The sequence below is a fragment of the Canis lupus genome, chromosome 2 (assembly GCF_048164855.1).
Source record: "Canis lupus baileyi chromosome 2, mCanLup2.hap1, whole genome shotgun sequence".
Lineage (NCBI taxonomy): Eukaryota > Metazoa > Chordata > Mammalia > Carnivora > Canidae > Canis > Canis lupus.
Genome location: NC_132839.1, coordinates 28656777 through 28679539, shown reverse-complemented (window position 1 = coordinate 28679539; position 22763 = coordinate 28656777). Strand labels below are relative to the sequence as shown.

At 37.1% G+C, this 22763-nt stretch overlaps 1 protein-coding gene across 2 annotated transcripts in view; it reads left to right on the top strand.

The window, feature by feature from the left end:
* Window positions 1-22763, top strand: part of JMY (junction mediating and regulatory protein, p53 cofactor) — a 104695-nt gene that overhangs the window by 45761 nt on the left and 36171 nt on the right. For both annotated transcript variants that reach the window (XR_012015479.1, XM_072793803.1), the window contains exons 3-4: window positions 9121-9271; window positions 18608-18777. Coding sequence is in view for 1 of the 2 variants with exons in the window: in XM_072793803.1 (XP_072649904.1) it covers window positions 9121-9271; window positions 18608-18777 (321 nt within the window). In the remaining variant the exon portion in view is untranslated. The remainder of the gene's footprint in view (window positions 1-9120; window positions 9272-18607; window positions 18778-22763) is intronic.

Here is a 22763-nt window from a genome sequence, read left to right as displayed (position 1 = left end):
GCCGGCTTTTAGTACTTGCTGAAAGAAATAAGCTAGAATCTAGAAGGCATCCTCAGTTCTTCTCTCCCCTTTGTAGCCAGGCGCCTCATTTTGCCAGTCATCTCCTCATTGAATCTTAAATATGCTCTTCCACCCTTCCTCTCCCCAGGACCAAGAAATCTGTAGGTATCTGGTGAAATAGATATAAATACTATTATATTAATAGTGTGTATTATATAATTATATATGTAAAACTCTCCATATTATACATATAGTATATATACTCTCCAGCCTCTATTATAGCAGACAAATTAGAAAAGGGCCTTCTTCTGAGCAACTGCAGCAGTACACATGATGTGGCAAAACATGGGCTTTTCAGTCTCTACGCTCTGCATCCTTCATCGGGCTCTTTTGTACACAGTGTGACTGTTACATTATTGGACCACTGTATATTATTGCCTGCCAACTGTGAACTATATAGTGCTGTCAGTTTACATTAAGCTACTTTTCTCTTACCTGAGCCATTTTTTCGTTGAATTCCTTGGCTTTAGATTTCTCACTTTTATTTATTATTTTTTTAGGATTTATTAATTTTTAGAAAACATGCATGAGAGTGCGGGGAGGAGAAGGAGAGAAGGAGAGGATTTCAGGCAGACTCCCTGCTAATAAGTATGGAGCCTCACACAGGGCTTGATCTCATCACCCTGGAATCATGACCCAAGCTGAAATCAAGAGTCAGACACCCCAGCCTGACTGACCCACTCAGGCACCCCAGATTTCTCTAATCTTAAAAAAATATATCATTTCACACTTTTTTTGAGAATATTGATTTACTTTGAATACAAAAAATGCACACATAGATACTTCCAAACCTGATCATGTCATTTTGTTAATCATAGTCTCCTTTGGGTGATGCCTGGGCCTGGAAAATTTGCACAAAAGGTACTACTACATCAGTATATACAAATTTATCTTGCCATCTCTTTCACCTGAGAATTGGAGGGTTTTTTAAATTCTTTCTTCACCCACTAACCCGACAGTAGACAGGAATAACACTTAGGTTTCTCATATAAAAACCAGTATCCAAAAAAAAAAAAAAGAAAAACCCAAAAAACCCCCAGTATCCAAGGAAGTAATGTACTTCATAATAGGTAATTGATGCCAAGAAATCTGTATTTATTAGTCTCACTATAGCTACCTAAACTGACACATACTTTTTTCCATTTTAAAAACAGGCACTGTTTTCTTTCTAGCTCTGAAATTGAAAACAGAGATGTCATTGTTTTTAAGCACATGATCCAGCTGACCAATGCTGTACATTTTCAGACTTGCCAAGTTAGGAAAGGAACTTAGTATCCTGGCTCAATGTCTTAGGTACAATAAACTGTAATAACATTTTTTTATAAGTTGGCTGTACCATTAATTACTGAGTTTCAGAGGTCATTTAAACGGCATTAAAAAAAGCATAGAGAGCATGTTTGTGTTGCATATATTTGAATGTGCCTTTACAGTGAAGGTAAAGATAATCCAGTAAAAAAGTACAAGTTTTCCTCAAATAATTAAAAGCAGATTTTAATTTGTTCTCTTTAAAAAGCCATAATGCAAAAAAAAAAAAAATAAATAAAATAAAAAGCCATAATGCAAGATTCCTCATATCTGTACAATGTTAGGCATCCAAGTAGAAAAGATTTCTATTTAATGATCTGAGTTAAGATTTTTGAAGTTTGAACACTGTTTTGGTGTTTATTAAATTTCCTTTTTTTTTAAATTTTATTTATTCATTAGAGACACACAGAGAGGGGCAGAGGCAGATTCCATGCAGGGAGTCTGAAGTGGGACTTGATCCTGGGACTACAGGATCACACCCTAGGCAGAAGGCAGGGGCTAAACCGCTGAGCCACCCAGGGATCCCTGTTTATTAAATTTCTATTCCATGGTTGTGTCTGTAGGGGTTTGATTGGAAAAGTAAACCAGTTATTTCAATAGGGGGAATTTAATACAAAGAATAGTTAACTTGATATAAAGTTGTTAACCAGATGGTTAAGAAGGCAACTCTAAGATATCAGAGCTAACAGTTGTAAAAACAGCCACCACTTCTGGGATTAGTGGCACACAGGGAAAGAGATGGTAATTATTAAAGCTTTAGTTAGCGTGGAGGATGGACTGTGTGTGGAGCTGAAGTCCAGGGAAAGCAACATGGCTTGTCAAGGGCTGGTGTGTCTCAGCTCAAAGGAGAGACCCAGATTTCTGGGAATGGGCAGGCTGGTGTTGGTTTGTCTTGCAGGGGAGGGTGAGCAGAAAGTGAGGCTACTTCTGCTAAGGCCGATGAACTGTAAACTGGATTCTGTGAACTGCTTCAGGAAGGGCCTGCATACGCTGGGATGAAATAAGTCTGCGATGATGCTCATTGGAACATCGAACAGGAAAGTCAGGTGATACACATAAGAAGAAGCAAATCTCTTCTCCTTCCTCTAGCCCTTTCTATCAGCAAAGCCTAGATGTGGTTCACAGAACCCTAACCCTAGCATTAGAAGGCCTAAGGATGAACTTGAACTGATGAACAAGAATTCATATTATATCTTTAGACTTTTGAAGTTAGGGGGGAAAAAACCCTACTAATTTAGTTTAAGATTTTAGGCACAATAAGTCCTTGAAAGTGTACAAGATTTAATCATGTCATTGAAAAGTTGTGTATCATAACGTGTTGAATAAGTTAAAAATTTGGCTGTAGTGTTCAATTTACTAAATTTCTGGTCCCCACTTAAGAATATTAGTCTTAAACCTTTTAACTTGAATATTTACAAATCAGAGGTAATCACAACAAAGCACAAACCTCGATGGTTTTGTTAGATAGCAAACAAGTCTTCTGAGTCCTCCTATCTGAGCTAAAGTCTAAATATGCCACTGACTCCTTAGTATCTCACAGTGGTTACCTATTGCCTCAAACTATAAATTCAGCGTGACATTTTAAGGCCTCCTAATAGTGATCACAACCTCCTTTTCTAGTCTTATCTTCCATTATCTTTATCTGTTTTACCTAAACTCCAGACATGCTGGACTGTTCTGTCCCTTACCACACTGAACTTAGCTGCCTCTAGGCTAGTCTTTTGCTCAGGTTAATTCTTGCCTCCAGTAGGCCTTTTGGGTGGTTCTACTTCCCCATTTATATTCCATATGTATCTATCAATCATACCCCTCCTTTAGAGCCCTCTACAGTTTTGAACCTCAATAAGGTACATCCTGAGCTAAACAGCTAAATGTGTTCTTTTCTTACCAAACGTGTCATTTACCTTGAAGGTCTTAAAATACTTTTTTTTCTTTTTATAGAGACACTCTTTTTTTTTTTTTTTTTTTAAGATTATTCATTCATTCATGAGAGATAAATAGAGACAGAAGCAGAGACACAGGCAGAGGGAAAAGCAGGCTCCACGCAGGGAGCCTGAGGTGGGACTCGATCCTGGGACTCCAGGATCATGCCCCGGGCTGAAGGCAGGCGCCAAACCGTGGAGCCACCCAGGGATCCCCCTATAGAGACACTCTTAACTATTTTTAATACCTAGATAAAATTCTCCTTGTTCATTAAGAATTTACTTATCATTCCCATTAGAAATTTTCTTCCCAGACTCAATACTGCAGCCTCTATAGCTGGTACATCGCATAGTATGTTAGGTATATTCTTTTTTTTTTTAATATCTTATTTATTCATGAGAGACATAGAGAGGCAGAGACATAAGGCAGAGGGAGAAGCAGTCTCCCTGAGGGGGAAGGGACTTGATCCTGGGACTCGGATCATGACCGGAGCCAAAGGCAGATGCTGAACCACTGAGCCACCGAGGTGCCTCCAAAAGAAAGGTATTTGAAGTCTAATAGTTAGGGATCTATATTAAGCCTAGTATAATACTGATGCTGAAATGAATAATTAAATTATAAATGATTGTGTCATAGCGCTCACACTTAATATGTAGCACAGCTAGGTCTCCTAATTTGAAGACAGATTTCTACATCACATTATCCTTGCTTACCCTATCCTCCAATTAGATTGTAAATTTCTTAGGAGGAAGATGTGTACCTTACATTATATCCCCTGAAGCACCTAGTACAGTGGGCTCTTTATTCAAATTATATAATTGAAAGATTCCAAATATTAGCTGTCATAAAATCAAAAAGGAAGAAAAAAGCTACCGTATTCAGTAGTATCATGTAATTTGGGTCTTGGAATATGTGACTGGAGATACAGTAATTGTTTTGTGAGAATTAAAAAAATTCCAGTCTTGGTGAGTAAGGAATATGATATCAAGAATCTAAGCTCTTACTGACTTAATTATGCACTATTTTTATAATACCAGAAGTAGAGCTCAAGTAATTCTGTTTTCCAACTATTAAGGAGGGCATTTAAGTTCTGAGCATATCTCAACTTCCCCTCCCTCCCACACACACTAGGGGAAAAAAATAAGTCTCACAATTTTGCCTCTTGATGGTCCTCCTATATGAAAACAAGAGCTCATTGTTTGCTTGACTAGGAAGAGGGAAACTTCTGGGATAATGTGTTTTAGTTTTGTCTAGTTGGTATAGTTTGTGACCCAAAGAAGAGAGAGAACATTTTTTTGGTTCATGATTATAAAAGCAGTATAAGCAATACATACATAATGAGGATTTGGAAAGTACAGATTTTAAACAGAAGAAAAATAATTACCCATAATCTAACGACAAATGACCTCAGTAATACATTGTACATATTTTCTTGTTTCGGAGAAACAAGGATCACGCCCTGGGCCCTGGGCCGAAGGCAGGTGCTAAACCACCGAACCACCCAGGGATCCCTATATAGTCATTCTTGATCCCTCCTTGTGCTTTGCTATTTTGTCCATTTATAACACTTCTTATAAATTGCTCAATTGTGAGCTGAGTTTGTACTAAGTGATCTTGCATATATTTCCATCTCTATTTGGAAGCTTCTTCATTTGCTTAAGGAGCTAGCAGTATATTGTTTTTTAAGGCCAAAACCAAATGTTTTATATAGTTGAAATCATGTCTATGATTTGATCTGTCATTGCTTAATATTATAATCATTTTCCTTTGTTATTAGAAATTCATAAGCATTTTTGTATAGAATTGTATTTTTATAGATGTATTATCTGTAACATTGTCTATTGTTCGATATATCTGATACATTTTTTCCTTTATTTTAAGCAGCTTTGTAGTGAATATCCTTGGTTATTACTCTTTGGAAGTATTTTCTTAAATAGATAAAAAGTAGGTATTTAAAAAAATATCTTCAAAGAGTATGGTACCATAAAATACTTGCCAGAAAAGTTTTTCATCAATTTATAGATCTACTAGCATTATATGAGTTTGCGCCATGACCACACTAAGCTTGGTTATTTTTTTTTTTTAAAGAGATTATTGGGACGTCTGCCTTTGATTCAGGGCATGATCCTGGGATCTGGGATCTAGTCCCAGATCGGGCTCCCTGCAGGGAGCCTCTGCCTGTGTCTCTGCCTCTTGGTGTCTCTCATGAATAAATAAATCAAATCTTTTAAAACAAGATTGATTATTTGAGAGGAAGAGAAGAGAGAACACAAGCAGCAGGGGAGGGGCAGAGGCAGAGGGAGAGGGAGAAGTAGACTCCCCGCTGAGCAGGGAGCCCCATGTGAGACTTGATCTCAGGACTCTGAGATCATGACCTAAGCCGGAGGCAGACACTTAACTTACTGAGCCACCCAGGCCCCAGCCCTGATTACTTTCTTTCTTTCTTTTTTTTTTTTTTTTTTTAATTTTTTTTCCCCTGGTTATTTTCTAAGAAAATATTTACTTAGTGCATTTTTCTGAATGGTTTGTCTTTGTACTATCTTAAAACAGCTATTTCGTGTCTTTTCTCCTCCATTCTCCTGTACCAAACTATTCATATCTGGATGCTTTTTTCACAGGGGAAAATGGAGATCTTCAAACAGGAATTCCTCCCCATCCATTTACCAAATCTAAAACTTGACTTTCTTAATGGCCACAGAGAAACTATGCCTACATATACCAAGAGCATATCCTGTATACCAGTACTCTAAATCCTGTCATTTCCCATGTCCTTCTTATAAGGACCTTTCTACTATAATTAGCCTCATTTTTTTCCTGGCATCTGTATGTTTTCCTTTTGCTAGATACTTTTATCACCTCTCAGCCTATTCCATGATCTCCCATTAAAATAAAACAAAAAGCAAAGGGTCTACCCTTAAGCTTTGTCCTTTCTAGCACCACCCTTTTTCCTCTATTCATTCAGATCTCTCAGAGTATTTATTTAAACAAGTCTGCATTTCTTCTCATTAAAAACAGGTACAGAGCGAATTTTTAATTCCATCATTTAGGAAATATTTTAGATTGCCTATTTCATGCCAGGCAGCATGCTAGTGAGAAGCAAAATTTAAAAACCCAACAAACCACCAACACACAAACCTATCCATTCTCTGCTCTCATAGAACTTTTTCAAAGTGGGAAACAGTTAATATTTCAAGTTCACAAAATCTTAAATGGTTATGGTAAGTGCTGTGAAGGAAAGTTATCTGTATTACACTGAAGAGTTTATAATGAGAAGTCAGGGAAGACTTCCAAGAACTAGTAATTGAACTAGGATCTGAAATGTGATGGGAGTTAATAGGAAAAGGAAATTTGCTTATACTCTAGAACTAGAGTACCCACTAGATCTGCGGGTACTCGATGTCATCCTACTTGACACCTTAGTAGTATTGGACAGGGTCAGTTTCTCCTGAATCTTGCTCCTTATGTGATTCCATACTTTACTGGTGTCCCCACTTCCTCTGGCTTGGTTTCTTTTTTTTCTTTTTTTTAAAGATTTTATTTATTCATTCATGACAGAGAGAGGCAGAGACACAGGCAGAGGGAGAAGCAGGCTTCACGCAGGGAGCCCGACATGGGACTCGATCCCTGGTCTCCAGGATCACACCCGGGGCTGAAGGCGGTGCTAAACCGTTGAGCCACTTGGGTTACCCTGGCTTGGTTTCTATAGTTTATTCTTCACAGTGTGGGCTCAGCTCAGGGCTCAAGTATGAGCCTTTTTCATGACTTCCTTAGATAACCTCATTCACTCTGATGGCTGTTAAATGTCATCTTTGTGTCAAGGCTACCAAAATACATATCTCTAGTTATGACCTTTGCAAAATCAGACTTATCATATATAAGATGAAATCCTTGATTTCATCTTGATGGTCTCCCCTTTGAAACTAGCCACTCCTTCATTGTTTACTTTTTTGAGAAAATTGAAATTCTATATGCAAATTTTTAAAAAGATTTTATTGACTTTTTAAAAAAATCTCCACTCAGTGTGGGACTCGAACTGCCAACCCTGAGATGAAGAGTCTCATGCTCCACCAACTGAGCCAGCCGGGCACCCCTAGATATTTTTTTTCTAGACATTCTTCTTCTTTTTTAATAGAAGATATTATTTATTTGAGAGAAAGTGCACACGTGAGCAAGCATGTGGAGTGGCAGAGAGAGAAAGAGAAGCAGATTCCTTGCTAAGCGTGGAGCCTGTCCCAGGACCCTGAGATCATGACCTGAGCTGAAGTCAGTTGCTTAAACAACTGAGCTACCCAAATGCTCCTATAAGTCATTCTTTTTTTTTTTTTTTTTTAATTTTTATTTATTTATTCATGAGAGACACACAGAGAGAGGCAGAGGGAGAAGCAAGCTCCATGTAGGGAGCCCAATGTGGGACTCGATCCCGGGACTCCAGGATCACGCCCTGGGCCGAAGGCAGGTGCTAAACCACTGAACCACCCAGGGATCCCTATATAGTCATTCTTGATCCCTCCTTGTGCTTTGCTTATTTTGTCCATTTATAACACTTCTTATAAATTGCTCAATTGTGAGCTGAGTTTGTATTAAGTGATCTTGCATATATTTCCATCTCTATCTGGAAGCTTCTTCATTAGCTTAAGGAGCTAGCAGTATATTGTTTTTTAAGGCCAAAACCAAATGTTACCTTCCTCTACGTTACATTTTCTGGATTAACGTGTCATTTTGGGGTAAGGCTGTTCTTTTAATCTGTTTATGGCACCATTTAGAGAATGCATGTTATTTCTACTTGTGAAGCTTTTTTACAATTTTTTTTGGTGGCTCATGATATTTAGTTTTTTAGTAGTATGCCAGGCATGGGTTAATATCTATCTTTGTTTTTTTCATCATCTTAATAAGATGCTCACTTCTCATTGAATTTTTAGGCTGTCTTTTCTTACTATATGATAAAGCAGGATAGAGGGCACAAAGGATCTGTTGCTAGTCTTTATGGATTTCACCTTTCTTCCATGTTAAACATACCTGTGTAGTAATTTTATATACTTTTATATTAATACTGTCTGTACTGTGAATTTTACTATAGCATTCACCTGGTACATCCCTGTCCATCATTTGGTTTTCAACTCTCCTTTGTCCTTTTGTTTCAGTTGTAACTCTCGCAAAATAGTCTTTTTTTTTTTTTTTTTAAATGAATGTACTTATTTATTAGAGTGAGAGAGACGAGATCTCGAGCCGGGGGTTGTGGGGAGGCCAGAGGGAGAAGTGGACTTCTGCCTAAGTAGGGAGCCCAATGTGGGCCTGGATCCCAGGATTCTAGGTTCATGACCTGAGCTGAAGGCAGACGCTTATTAACAGATTGAGCCACGCAGGCGCCCTCTTGCAAATAAGTTATTTTTGTCTGTTACTTTTGTTTAGAGGTCTTTGATAGATGGGCTGGTTTTCGTAAATTCTCAGTCTTAAAATTTGAGTTTTCAATTATTTTATGTCAGTTGTAAAAGTATTTTAATGGCACAAATAATTTTTAATCTAAAAATATAATTATCCTAAGGAGGAAATCTATTTCCTCATCTAACATTTTGCTGTATGTCCTTTGTTTATATATGGAGGAGGGGATGATGAAAAAGAAGATAGAAGATAAAAGAGGAATTGGGAACCAGTTTTTGCATCTGATAGCTTTAACATTGTTAATTTACTTATTTTGTAAATTAATAACTTGTATTCTAGAGCAAGAGAAAAATATTGTTTTAGGCATAATGCCTGATATCTAAATTCAGTGAATATTTAAGGAATGAAGAAAGAAAGAAGTGGGCTTCTTAATTTTTCTTTTTTTCTCTAAAGATTTCTATGGAGAATGATTATCTCGGTCCCCGGAGAATTGAAAGTCTACAGAAAGAAGATGCTGATTGGCAGCGAAAAGCTCACATGGCTGTGCTGTCTATTCAAGACCTTACTGTCAAATATTTTGAAATAACAGCAAAAGCACAAAAAGGTGAGTTTCCTAGTATAGTTATCCTTGTTAGATATTTTTGAAAATGAGTGGGTTAAGTATTTCATGTTTGCAGGAGTTCTATAGAATAATATATAAAGATTACTCATAGTTCTAGTAGTTAAAAGATCACTATTAGCAAATTATGGTAGATCCTTTCAATCTTTTTTGGGCATGTATTTACATATTCTTCACCTTTAAAAACTAGCAATAGAGTGTTAGTGTAGCTTAATTCAATTCTGATACTAACCAGTTATAGATTCCACAGCTTAAAGGCCCAGGTCCCAATGAGACTGCCCACATTTAGACCAAATAATGACATGTTTTGGGGTTCCCACAGCCTTTTTAGGTTTGTTCATTTGCTACAATGATCCACAGGACTCAGGCAAGCACATACTTAGGAGAATTACAGTTTTTAAACAATACAAATCAAGATCAGCCAAATGAAGAGATATTTAGGGCAAGGTCTCTGAAGGTCCATTCCTTCCAATTTTCTTCCACACATGGCCACAGAAATCCTTCAGTAGCAGTTTAAAGTCACTGCTATTCATTTTTTCATGATCTGCCTGACATTAACATAGTTTAGCATTTAGGTTATTCCTTCAGCAAATCCACATTTCCTTAGAAATTGTACTTGAAGCAGATTATTCCTTCAGAATGCCAGTGTACCAAGGAAGAATGCTGTCTTTGATTCTTTAGCATCATTTGACATTGTTATTTAAAAAATTAAAAAAATAAAAATAGTTTGAAAGTATCATGTTTTTAAATTTTTATTTCCTTCATTATGACTGACTACTGCTTTTTAAAATGTAATAGTTGATATTTGCATATCCTTTTCACTTAATACTTTTTGGTAGGTTTTTTTTCTCTTAATGAATAAGAGATCCTTATATTGGTTTATTTTTATTATACACTTGGACATCTATTGCAAATATCCGTTCCTAAATTTTAACTTTTTTTTATTTACAAATTTATTTGTAAAGACCATTAGCTTCTAAGAATGATTTTCTAAAAGTCTTTAAATTGTTACTTATATTTTTTGAAGTTTCTGGATTCCTCCAAAGAGTTAAAACCTACTAAAATCCGGGGCAGCCCCAGTGACCCAGCGGTTTAGTGCTGCCTTCAGTCCAGGACGTGATCCTGGAGACCCGGGATTGATTCCCATGTCAGGCTCCCCGTATGGAGCCCTCTGCCTGTGGCTCTCGCTCTCCCTCTCTCTCTGTCTCCTGAATAAATAAATAAAATCTTTAAAAAAACACTAAAGTCCTTTCATATATTTGGACATACTTTCATCTACTTGGATAAGCCTTTTCTTATGCTCTGAGTAATGACAATAGCTTCATAATGAAATGTATTACCCAGCTTATTTTTTTTTAATTTTTTTTTAAAAGATTTTATTTATTTATCCATAGAGACACAGAGAGAGAGAGAGAGAGAGAGAGAGAGGCAGAGGCACAGGCACAGGCAGAGGGAGAAGCAGGCTCCATGCAGGGAGCCCGACGTGGGACTCCATCCAGGGTCCCCAGGATCAAACCCTGGGCTGCAGGCGGCGCTAAACCGCTGCAGCCACTGGGGCTGCCCTACCCAGCTTATTAATTACCCCCTCCTCATTATTTTTCAAAAATTTTGGGTGTATAGTCAATTATTCTAAGATAGTACTATAATCCTATTCTTAAAAAATTATTTCTTCCCAAAGTAATGTAATTCTTACCAGAACGACAATACTGTAGAATTTGACAAGAGGGTTTTCATATTCATGGGATGAGTAAATGTTGTTTTGTTGTATGTCAATATGATAATTGAAAAAATTATGTAGTTGATATATCTTGCCATTTTATCCAAGTCTTTTGTTTTCTTCCAGAAAGTTTTGTAGGGTTTTTTTGTTTTGTTTTTTAAAATCATCTAGGTTCTACACATTTCTCAGTTCTCTTCTGGGTGTTGTGTTTACTTTCTGTGATAAGAAGGATAGTACTCCTATTAATAGGTTTTATTTTTTAATTTTCAAGCCTTTGGTCCTGTTTTGTGATAAATAGGATATAGAATGTGTTGAGATGCTTAAATATTTCATTTCTGAACAAAGTGAAATTTAGTAGTTAACTTTTTAGTGATCATGTGATTTTTTGTTGAGTAAATGTTTTTTGTTTCTTGGACTTAATGATTCAAAGAGGTAGAATTATGGTTAGCATTTAATGTTTGTAAGTGCTTTCTTGAATTGTTTTAATTCTAGTCAGTTATAACTTTTTAATATTGATGTGAGTGATTTTGTGCACAGAAGGTAGAAAAGGCTTCTTTTTATGATGCTCATTGCTACTTTGAAAACTCATAGATAGTATCAGTCAAGTTTAATGCATCCCATCTTTCCTGTTCCTGAAATATTTGGCTAGACATGAGGGCAGTACTTAGGAAGTTTTGAGTAAATCACATTATTTGCTTCTCCAGTTTTATTTTATTAGGAAGATGGTATCCCATCCTTTTTAAATATTTTATTTGAGAGAGAGCGCGTGAGCATGAGTTGGGGGGGAGGGTAGGAGAGGGAGAAGCCGACTTCCTGCTAAGCAGGGAGCCTGATGTGGGATTGAATCCTATGGTCCTGGGATCATTATGACCTGAGCCAAAGGCAGAATTTTAACAGACTGAGCCACCCAGGTGCTCAATGGTATCCTGTCATTAAGGAATTTTGAAAATCACATCATCTGTTACCTGCCACCATTTTTTTATCCTCTGTTCCTCTTATGTACAATTTAAATACAAAAGTATTTATTTGAAAACCCATATTAAGGGGCACCTGAGTTGCTCAGTCAGTTGACTGTCCGACTCTTGATTTCAGCTCAGGTTATGATCTCAGGTTCCTGAGATCTGGCCCTGTCATGGGCTCCCCTCTGGGCCTGGAGTCTCTTTGAGCTGCTCTCTCTCCCTCTGCTCCTTCCCCCACTTGCACTCATGCTTTTTCTTTCTCTCAAAATAAAATCTTTAAAAACATATTAAGGGGTGCCTGGGTGGTTCAGTCAGTTAAGCATCTGTCCTTGGTTTAGGTCATGATCTTGGCATTCTGGGATTGAGCCCCACCTAGGGGTCCCTGCTTGCGGAGACCCTGCTTCTCCCTCTGCTCTTGCCCCTGCTGTGCTCTTTCTATCTCAAAGTATTTTTGAAAAATAAAAACACATGATGATGGGATATTCTGTTGCAGACATTAAAAGGGATACTGTAGACAACTATATGCATATGAATCCAACAGTCTTGATAGAATGCAACAGATCTTTGTCAAAACAAAAAACTATGAATAGGCACACTTGGGTAGCTCAGTGGTTAAGCATCTGCCTTTGGCTCAGGTCTTGATCCCAGGGTCCTGGGATAGAGTCCCACATCGGGCTCCCCACAGGGAGCCTGCTTCGCTCTCTGCCTATGTCTCTGACTCTCTTTCTGCATCTCTCATCAATCAATAAATAAAATCTTAAAAAAAAAAAAACTATGAACAAATCAAGATGAAATTAATAACCTGAATATTCCTTTAACTTTTCAAGAAATTGGATTTGTAGTTAAAAATCTCACACAAATGAATTCTCCAGGTCCAGAGGGTTTCACTGGCAAATTTTACAAAATCCTTTTATATAGTATTACAAGCTTCTCCTCCAAAATACAGAAGAGGAAGAAATAATTTGAATTTATTAAATGACATCAGCAATATCCTAAATCCAAAATTCCACAAAGACAGTACTAAAAAACCCTACAGATCAGCATCCCACCTACATATTGACAAAAACCTATGACCAAGTGGGGTTTTTCTTTCTTTTTTTTTTTTTTTTTAATTTTTATTTATTTATGATAGTCACACAGAGAGAAAGAGAGAGAGGCAGAGACATAGGCAGAGGGAGAAGCAGGCTCCATGCACCGGGAGCCCGACTTGGGATTCGATCCCGGGTCTCCAGGATCGCGCCCTGGGCCAAAGGCAGGCACCAAACCGCTGCGCCACCCAGGGATCCCGTAAGTCGGGTTTTTCTTGATCGAAGAAAATCATGTTATCTGAACATCAATGTAATCTACCACATTGAAGGTTACAACAGTGGTTTTTAACTAGAGGTGATTGTGCTACACAAAAAGACATTTGGCTGTCTTGAGACCTTTTGGGCTGTCTACTGAGAGTTACTAGTATCTAATAGAGGCCATGGATTATATGAAGCATCCTATGTCACATAGGACAGCCCACCCTATGACTAAGAATTTTCTGGCTCAGAATGTCTAAAGTGCTGAGTTTGAGAAGCTTTAAATTAAAAAAAAAAAAAAAAAACAAACCGGTTGCTGAAAAAGCATTTGACAACATACAACATGCTGTGTGTGATGCAAACAGTGAGCAAACTAGGATTAGAAAAGAACTTCCTTAATCTGATAAAGGAGATCTGCAAAAATCTCATAGCCAGCATCACATTTAATGGTGAAAGACTGAATGCTTTCCCCATAAAATAGGTTAAAAGGTCAAGAATGTTTGCACTTATCCTGTTCAACATAATAAAATAAATCTTAGTGGTAATAAGGCAAGAAAACAAAGCATATAGTCGGAAAGGAAGAAATAAAATGGTTCCTATTTTAGATGATGTTTATTTTGAACATTATATTAAATTTGTAATTATGTAAATTTATTTTTAAAAACTCTTCTAACTAACAAGTGACTTTCTCAGGTTAATAGGAAATAAGGCAGCACCCAAAAATGAGTTCTATTTATCTATATAAGCAATGAATAGTTGGAAATAGAAATCTTTTAACAATTCCAAAAAAAAAAAAAATCCATTTATATTAAGTCTAACAAAACATGTACAGGATTTATATGCTTACAGTTACATAACCATGATGAAAAAAAATCAGAGATGTAAGTAAATGGATAGACATGTTATGTTCATGTATTGGAATGTCCAGCAAAGTAATGATGTCTGTTCTCTCAAATGATCTATAGATTTAACACTGTACAAAAGCAGGGCTTTTCCATGTAGTTATAAACAGGCTGATTCTAATTTACTTGGAATGGCAAAGGAACTAAAATACCTGAAACAGTTTAGAAAGAAAGAAAAACAGAATCACATTGCCTGACTTTTACAAATTACTTTACAAATTATAGAGCCACTGTGGTATGGTATAATGGAAGGGACAGAATAAGAAATAAGTTCACAATACATGGCCATTTATTCTTTGACAAAGGTGACAAGCACCTAAAAAAATGTTCAGGACCATCAGTCATTAGTATGCAAATTAAAACCACAGTGAAATACCAACACATGCCTATTAGAATGACTAAAATAAAAAAATACAAAACCAAGGGCAGACTAGGATGCTGAGTAACAAGAACCCTCCTTGTATTGCTGGTGGTAATGCAAAATTATACAGTCTCTCTGGAAAATGAATGCAATTTCTTATGTAAGTTAAAGATATGCTTACCATATGATCCAGTAATCTCGCTCATGGGTATTCACCTTAGAGCATTATGACAATTTAAAAATGTAAAAGAAAAAAACCAGTGCATTAAAATATTGTTTCCTTAAACTTAAATAATAGCTTAAAGATGACTTTCCCGACTGACTGTAAGGCATTTGGTTTAATGTCTACTTTCTAGATGCATTCTTTAATGTTTTAAAAAAATTGCGTTACGGTTAAAAATATATAACTATTATAGGGGCATCTAAATGGCTCAGTTAAGCGTCTGACTCTTGATTTCCTCTCAAGTCATGATCTCAGGGTTGAGAGATTGAACCCCACATCGGGATCCTTGCTTAATAGAAAGTCTGCTTAAGATTCTTTACCTCTCCCCCTCTCCTTGTTCTCTCTCAAATAAATTAATTTATTAAAAAATATAATAACTATTATAGAAAATTTAGGATATTCGAGTGGGGGAACTCTACATAGTTATCTGTAATCCTATTACCTATGCAACCCCTTTGTGTTTCTTTCAATTTTTAAGTATATGGCTTATTACATAATTGCATTAATTTTGTATGTATTCTATATGGTTCATAGTTCTGGCTGTGTACAGTTCTGTTGATTGCCCTTATTTTATACTTCTCCAATTTTAAGCAACACCTTTTTGTACATGACAGCCATCATTATAGGGCTCCATATGCCTCATTAGAATCACTGTAGACTTCTTTATATTTCACTTCTGGTGACTTTATCTTAGCAAGAAGCTTTTTTTAAAAAAAGATTTTATTTATTATTCATACAGAGAGAGAGGCAGAGACACAGGCAGAGGGAGAAGCAGGCTCCATGCAGGGAGCCCAACGTAGGACTTAATCCCAGGTCCTCGGGATCAAGCCCTGGACCGAAGGTGGCACTAAACCGCTGAGCCTTTTTGAACTCAGAGATACTTGCTTGGCCATTTAATTTTCCTTTTTACCTTCCCCTACATATCAAAGAAACAGAATGAAGGTCTCTCTGTGGCTTTATGCTGCTTCCCATTAAAAGGTTGCTTTCTTATTTCTTTTTTTTTAGGAAGAGTAAAACATGCCATTATTTTATTTGTTTCTTCTTAAACAGAGCCAGATGTTACCGAATTTTGACCTACTATTGCTTAGCTTTTATTTTAAAGATTTATTTATTCATTTTAGAGGGTGGGCAGAAAGAGCATGAGGAGGAGGAGTAAAAGGAGGAGGAGAGATAATCTCAAGCAGACTCTGTGCTGCATGTGGAGTTGGACATAAGGCCCGATGTTATGACCCGGAGATCACAACCTGAGCTGAAATTAAGAGTCAGATGCTTAACTGACTGTGCCACCCAGCTGCCCCTATTCCTGCTTAGCTTTCAAAAACATCTTAAATGGGCTAATTTCTGACAAATATACATGTTAGCATATTAAGCTTTTAAAAAATAGATTTAACATGATTCTTTGTGAATACCAGAACTGCGTTGCCTTCAGAGTTTTTTTTTTTTTTTTTTTTTTTACACATATACTAATCATCATACACTATTATAGAGTTGTTATCCTTACAATGTGAATGGTTCACTTAGCAGGAATCTTTATTCTTGCTAGCAGAGGGAGAGAATAATCTTTCTAGAGCTATCCCAGTAGTGTTCTAGGGGTATTCCAAGCATTTTACATTCACAAAGTTTTTTTTATTACTGTCATATTACTGAACTGTTGGGGAAAATAATTCCATGTGAAGAGAGTAACACTGTAAGACTATGTTCTAGCCAAGGTATTAGAAGACAGTGTCGGCTAGCTCTTGTGACAGGTAACAACATGAGACTGAATTAGGACAGGAAGCTACTGCTGACACTTAGTGGAGAGCAGGAGAATGGTGGTACCATGTGAAGTGGAAGAGACGTTTGAATAACATTCTCTCATTTAATTTCCATAAAAGCTTTTGGGCTAGATGCTGTATTTCCTTTTTTCGCATGCAAGGGAAATGCGCTCCAGAACAATGAAGGTTCTTGCCAGAAGTTAAATGTCAGTTACAGGTGGAATTGACAATTTATCTCTTTGACTCCAAATCCTCTGATTTTTTTCCTACATTGTACTACTATATTGATCTTAAGGTTGCAGAACTATTATAATACAGTTTTCAAGGATAGGTAGAATTTTAAAAAAAAAATTTTTTAAAGATTTTATTTATTCATGAGAGACACACACAGAGAGAGGCAGAGACACAGGCAGAGGGAGACACACGCAGAGAGAGGCAGAGGGAGAAGCAGGCTCCGTACAGGGAGCCCGACGTGGGACTCGATCCTGGGTCTCCAGGATCACGCCCTAGGCTGCAGGCGGCGCTTAACCACTGGGCCACCAGGGCTGCCCAGATAGGTAGAATTTATAAAGGCAAAGTCATTTGATATTCAACCAGTGAGTAGATTTTGTTAGAAAACCTAAAATTGAGATTCAGAGCAAGATTATGCATTGAAAAATTACTTCCCTTATGTTAGCACTTAAAGGCCACAGAAAAACAAACCGAAAGAACTAATTTAACCATATTGAGAGAAGAGTATAAGTCAGTACAGTTCCTCATCTGTTATAATAGGAACTCAAGTACAGTTTTTAAAGACTGTAAATTGAGAAACAGCAGTATTTTTATATGGAAGTAACAACCATAAACGTTAAAAACTGATTGCATCTGGGCACTGAGATTAAGGGGTATGGGTGAGCTGACCTGAGAAACTGCTCTTTTTCAGTAGATGCCTGCCTGTAGAGTTTAATTTTTAAGTATATACATGTACTATTATAAAAACAAATTTAAGATTTCAAGACAAAGATTTGCTGAGATACCTTTCTTGAATTAGATGATTAGGAAATAGTAGCAGTAGAAGATTATCTCTTACATATAAAAGATACTAGTGCATGTGTAGTAATTTAAAGATTGCATTCCATACCAATCAGATTGCCTTCCCCCTTCACGTTAAGTATGTCTCTGACCTATTAAAGTGGTTGGACATAGGATGGTTGGTTTAATTGTAGAGGTCCCAGGATAAGTCACTACGGTACCACAATCAGTGATAAACTTCTTTAGCTCAGAAAGATAGCAGCCATTTTATTGTCAAGAAGTGTTTCTTGAGGGATCCCTGGGTGGCGCAGTGGTTTGGCGCCTGCCTTTAGCCCAGGGCGTGATCCTGGAGACCCGGGATCGAATCCCACGTCGGGCTCTCGGTGCATGGAGCCTGCTTCTCCCTCTGCCTTTGTCTCTGCCTCTCTCTCTCTGTGTGTGTGACTATCATAAATAAATTTAAAAAAAAATTAAAAAAAAAAAACGTGTCTCTTGAAATAGATTGCTGTTGTGACAAATAAAAAGTTATTTTTTTCTTTTCCTTTGGGGGGCGTAGGAGAGGAAGTTGGGTGTTTTCCTTTGGACTTGGTTGTACTGCTCAAACTCTAACTTTAGAATAAGCCTCCATGCTAACATCTAGGATTTATTTTATTACTTCGTCAGATTGTTAAAATATTTTTGAAGGAGCTCAGAAGGTTAAGATTCAACACAGGCATTTAAATAATTTCAAATAATTTTAAATAGTTAGGACTCTGATTTCAATCAACATATCCAGGAAAAAGTATAAACCTTTATAGAATATAGTATGTATAAAACTATTGAAATTTAATAACACTGAACATGTGGAAGAACATTTTTTAAAGTTTTAAAATCTGACAACTCAGTTTTTATCTTCACGAAGTTATTTCTGAGGATGATAATGTAAGATACCTATTGAAGATTAAAGAATCTAAAATATGTTGTTATATTTTATGGCTGCTGCAGGTAAGTTAAAGGAGTAGGATTCATATGTTTATATTTAACTGTGGTCAGTGAGATCTAAAACTTTCAAATTCTTTAGTATCACATTGTCTTGTGTCTTAATGTCTCTTTAAAAAATTATTGCTAGCTGTGTATGATCGAATGCGAGCAGATCAGAAGAAATTTGGTAAAGCATCATGGGCAGCAGCTGCAGAACGTATGGAAAAACTCCAGTATGCGGTTTCTAAGGAGACTCTACAGATGATGAGAGCGAAAGAGATCTGTTTGGAACAGAGGAAACATGCACTAAAAGAAGAGGTAATGAAAACCATCAAAAAATACATAAAATTTAAAAAGATTTTGCTACTTGATTTTTATCTTTGTACAAGACTGGCATTTTTCTGACACTGCAGGCAGTTGTTAATTTTTCAGTGTTTCCGTGAGACTGCGTAACAATCATGATGGGGCCGACCATTTGAGTTGCCACTAATAGAGGCGTTAGACCTATGAGGTATTCTCAAAGCATCACTGTGGCTGTAGGCAGCAGTGCACTATTAAAACAAAAAGGAGGCTGACATTAGACTTTCCTTGTTGTCTTTAAAATTTTTTGTACTGTAAGGTTCATAGCTTTATTAAGAAAATTTCACTGCCCAGAGAAATAAAGAAAATTCTTAAGGCAGTAGAATTTTGTTAGAATTGATTATATTATGCTCAAACCATTACCTCTTGGAGCTTCCCTTTTTTTTTCCTACTGAAACACAAAACAGGGGATCCCTGGGTGGCTCAGCGGTTTAGTGCCTGCCTTTGGCTGGGGGCGTGATCCTGGAGTCCCGGGATCGAGTCCCACGCCGGGTTCATGGAGCCTGCTTCTCCCTCCTCCTGTGTCTCTGCCAACCCCCCCCCCCCCATGTCTATCATAAATAAATAAATCTTTAAAAAAAATGAAACACAAAACAGGGTCAGCCGAGGTCCAATTTTTTTTTTTTTTTGCCTGTGCATCATTAAGACTCACCCCCCGCCCAAAGAATGGTCTTAGAAATCTTTGAAGAGGTTGCTGATAAACATATTTAAAATATATCTAAAATTATCTTTTAAAAGTTAACCACTTTTAGAGTGCCTGGATGGCTTAGTCAGTTGAGTGTTCAGCTCTGGATTTTGGTTCAGGTCACGGTCTCGTGGTTGTGCGGTTGAGCCCTGCAATCGGCTCAGCGTGGAGCCTGCACAGGATTCTTCCTCTGCCTCCCCCCACTCATGTGCATGCATACTCTTTTTTTCTCTCAAATAAACAAAATACTAAAAACCAAACCACTTATTTTCATTATTATCCTATTCATCAATGATTTTATTTTTTTATTTTTATTTTTATATTATTTTTTTCATCAATGATTTTAGTATTGCTCATACTGCCTAGTGCAACACGGAATATACCATTGAAGCACAAATCTTGCTTGAAAATACTTGAAACCGTTAGATGTGTACTTTTTTTCATTAACTCCCAGGCCATTATTTTTAAATGCAATTGAACATTTTACGTTTTACTATTAAATTGGGCCAGAATAGATTGCTTTATATGAAAGAGTAGATCCTCAGATATGTACATTGGTCTTCTAAGTATTAGAAGAAGCATCTCCACGTTGTTCAGGGGTCATCTCTAGCTTTAAAAGTGAATGAAGATTAAAGCTGGTGTTAGGCATGAATGTAGAGGGTATTCTAGATGGTATATATAAGACTTCATGGTTTAGGTACAACTATTCAGTTTGTGCCTTTTGTACTGAGAGTTAAAAAAGATTTCAGAGATGAAAAGTATTTGAATCATTATATAAAATTTGGATTGTTTTCCCTTTCCTTCGGGATAATTAACAACTTATTGTGTCATACATTGCTAAGCCATTTTTGAAAAAATATGAAGTCACTTTTTTGGCTGATACATTATGTGTAAAATATTTCTGAAGCCAAAACTCCCTCATTTTGTCCAGATAGGTCTTCTTCTTTTTTTTTTTTTTTTTAATTTTTATTTATTTATGATAGAGAGAGACAGAGACAGAGACATAGGCAGAGGGAGAAGCAGGCTCCATGCACCGGGAGCCCGACGTGGGATTCGATCCCGGGTCTCCAGGATCGCGCCCTGGGCCAAAGGCAGGCGCCAAACCGCTGCGCCACCCAGGGATCCCCAGATAGGTCTTCTTAAATCTTCCTTTCTGTTAAGTCCATGGTATCTTCAAGATACTCCAGGCTCAAAACTTTAACTCTTCCCTTTCAGTTGTCTTCTTTTTCTGCCTTTTGGAATTCCCCCCAACTCAGATGTTCTTGCTCAATTATTTATTTAACAAACATGAGGTGGTGTTGCTTTTATTTATTTGTTTTTGCCAAGAATTTTAATGCATGATGGGTATTAAGACATGATTAATACCGCTTGTGTCTTCCACTCTCCCAAATGCTTTGTAAAGCCTAAATAAGATGTAGCCATAGTGTTTAGAGTTCTTAGAGTATGGTGGGGCAAGATACGCAGTGTGAAAATAAGCTTAGATAAGTAGGTATCATTATATATAAAGTGGGCCATTGCAGGAGTACTCAGTTTTGACCAGAGGGTCATAGGTGAAGAGAACTGCATGTTCCAGGAGCCCTAAGGGGGGCAGGGAGAAAGACTTATCTAGACAAGGAGTAGTGAGATATGAGGTTGAAAAAGTAAGCAAAATTTGGGGCTAGCCTTCTACATCCTACCAGGGAATTTGGCTTTTATTCTAAAAACAGTATGGAGCCACTATAAGTTTAAATCGAAGAGTAACAAAATCAAATTTATTTTTATGAAATAATGACTCTGGCCAGTTCATAGACAGTTAACTGGAGAGCCCTTTCTTTCTTTCTTTTCTTTCAAAAAAAATTTTTTTTTAAGATTTTATTTTTTTTCGTGAGAGACATAGAGAGGCAGAGACGTAGGTAGAAGGAGAAGCAGGCTCCCTGCTGGGTAGCCCAATGCAGGATTCAAACCCAGGACCCTGGGATCATGACCTGAGCCAAAGGCAGATGTCTGCTCAACCACTGAGCACCAGTCAGAATGGAGAATCATTCTTAAATCTTTCCATACGTGCTTTTCAAACTGTGTGTCATTGCAGATAGTAGAAAGCAAGGCATTTCTCAAAAATGAGTGTGAATACTAGGAATTTAGACCCTTTACTCAATTAACAAAAGAGGTTTAAGCTGAAGGCAGTTGGGAGTTGGGAAAAGTTAAATCTACATTATGTTTTGGAAATTTGAAAATGCTGCTTTAAAAACTACTGAGGGTTGCACAGTATTCCTGGGTAGTTAAGAATTGAGTAAACTCAGGTTGGTGATGGTCAGATTCCAGACTGCACATGCCCTGGCTCCTGAGTGTACATGGGCTGTGCCTTTGTTCAGATGGTTCTGCAATCATCTTAAATAGGCTGGTTAACGGAGGCAAGAAGTGTGGCTTTTTATTGGGCAGCAGGGAATGAACTGAATTTGTGTTATTTAAAAAAAAAAAAAAGTTCTACCTCAAGGATTAGATAAGAATAAAATTATTTGATTATATTTGTTGTGCAGTTCCTCTTTATCCATGGTTTTACTTTCCATAGTCAACCATGACCCTGAAACAAAGGATTCTCCTTCTGATACATTGCCAAAAGATTAGTAGTAGCCAGCGCTATGTCATGATGCATACGACATTCGCCTCACAGGTAATGGGTAAAGAGTGAGGACAATACAAGAAGGTAATTTGAGAGAGACCATATTCATATAACTATTATTACAATATATTGTTATAATTGTTTATTGCTATTCTTCAGTTCTTATTGTGCTTAATTTATAAATTATACTTCATCATAGTTATATATGTATAGGACAAACAGTACATTTAGGTTTCAGTAATATCTGTGGTTTCAGGCATCCACTGGTGATCCTGGAATGTATTCCTGTCTTGTATTTTGTACCCCACAGTGCTTTTTAAAAACCACATTAATACATAGTTTGTATACATTTGTACACAATTTGTATGTAATTGTGAAAACTAACGTAACATCACTGGCTATACTTTAATTTTAAAAATTTGTATACCTATAATTCACTCATTTAATGTATCTAACTTCATGGACTCTTGGCCTTTTGGCCATGATCAAAGTGCAAAGTGTACAGATCCAGCGCTGTTGGGCAGCCCCGTGGCCCAGCGGTTTGGCGCCGCCTTCAGCCTGGGGTGTGATCTTGGATATCTGGGATCAAGTCCCACATCAGGCTCCCTGCATGGAGCCTACTTCTCCTTCTGCCTGTGTCTCTCTGCCTCTCTCTCTCTC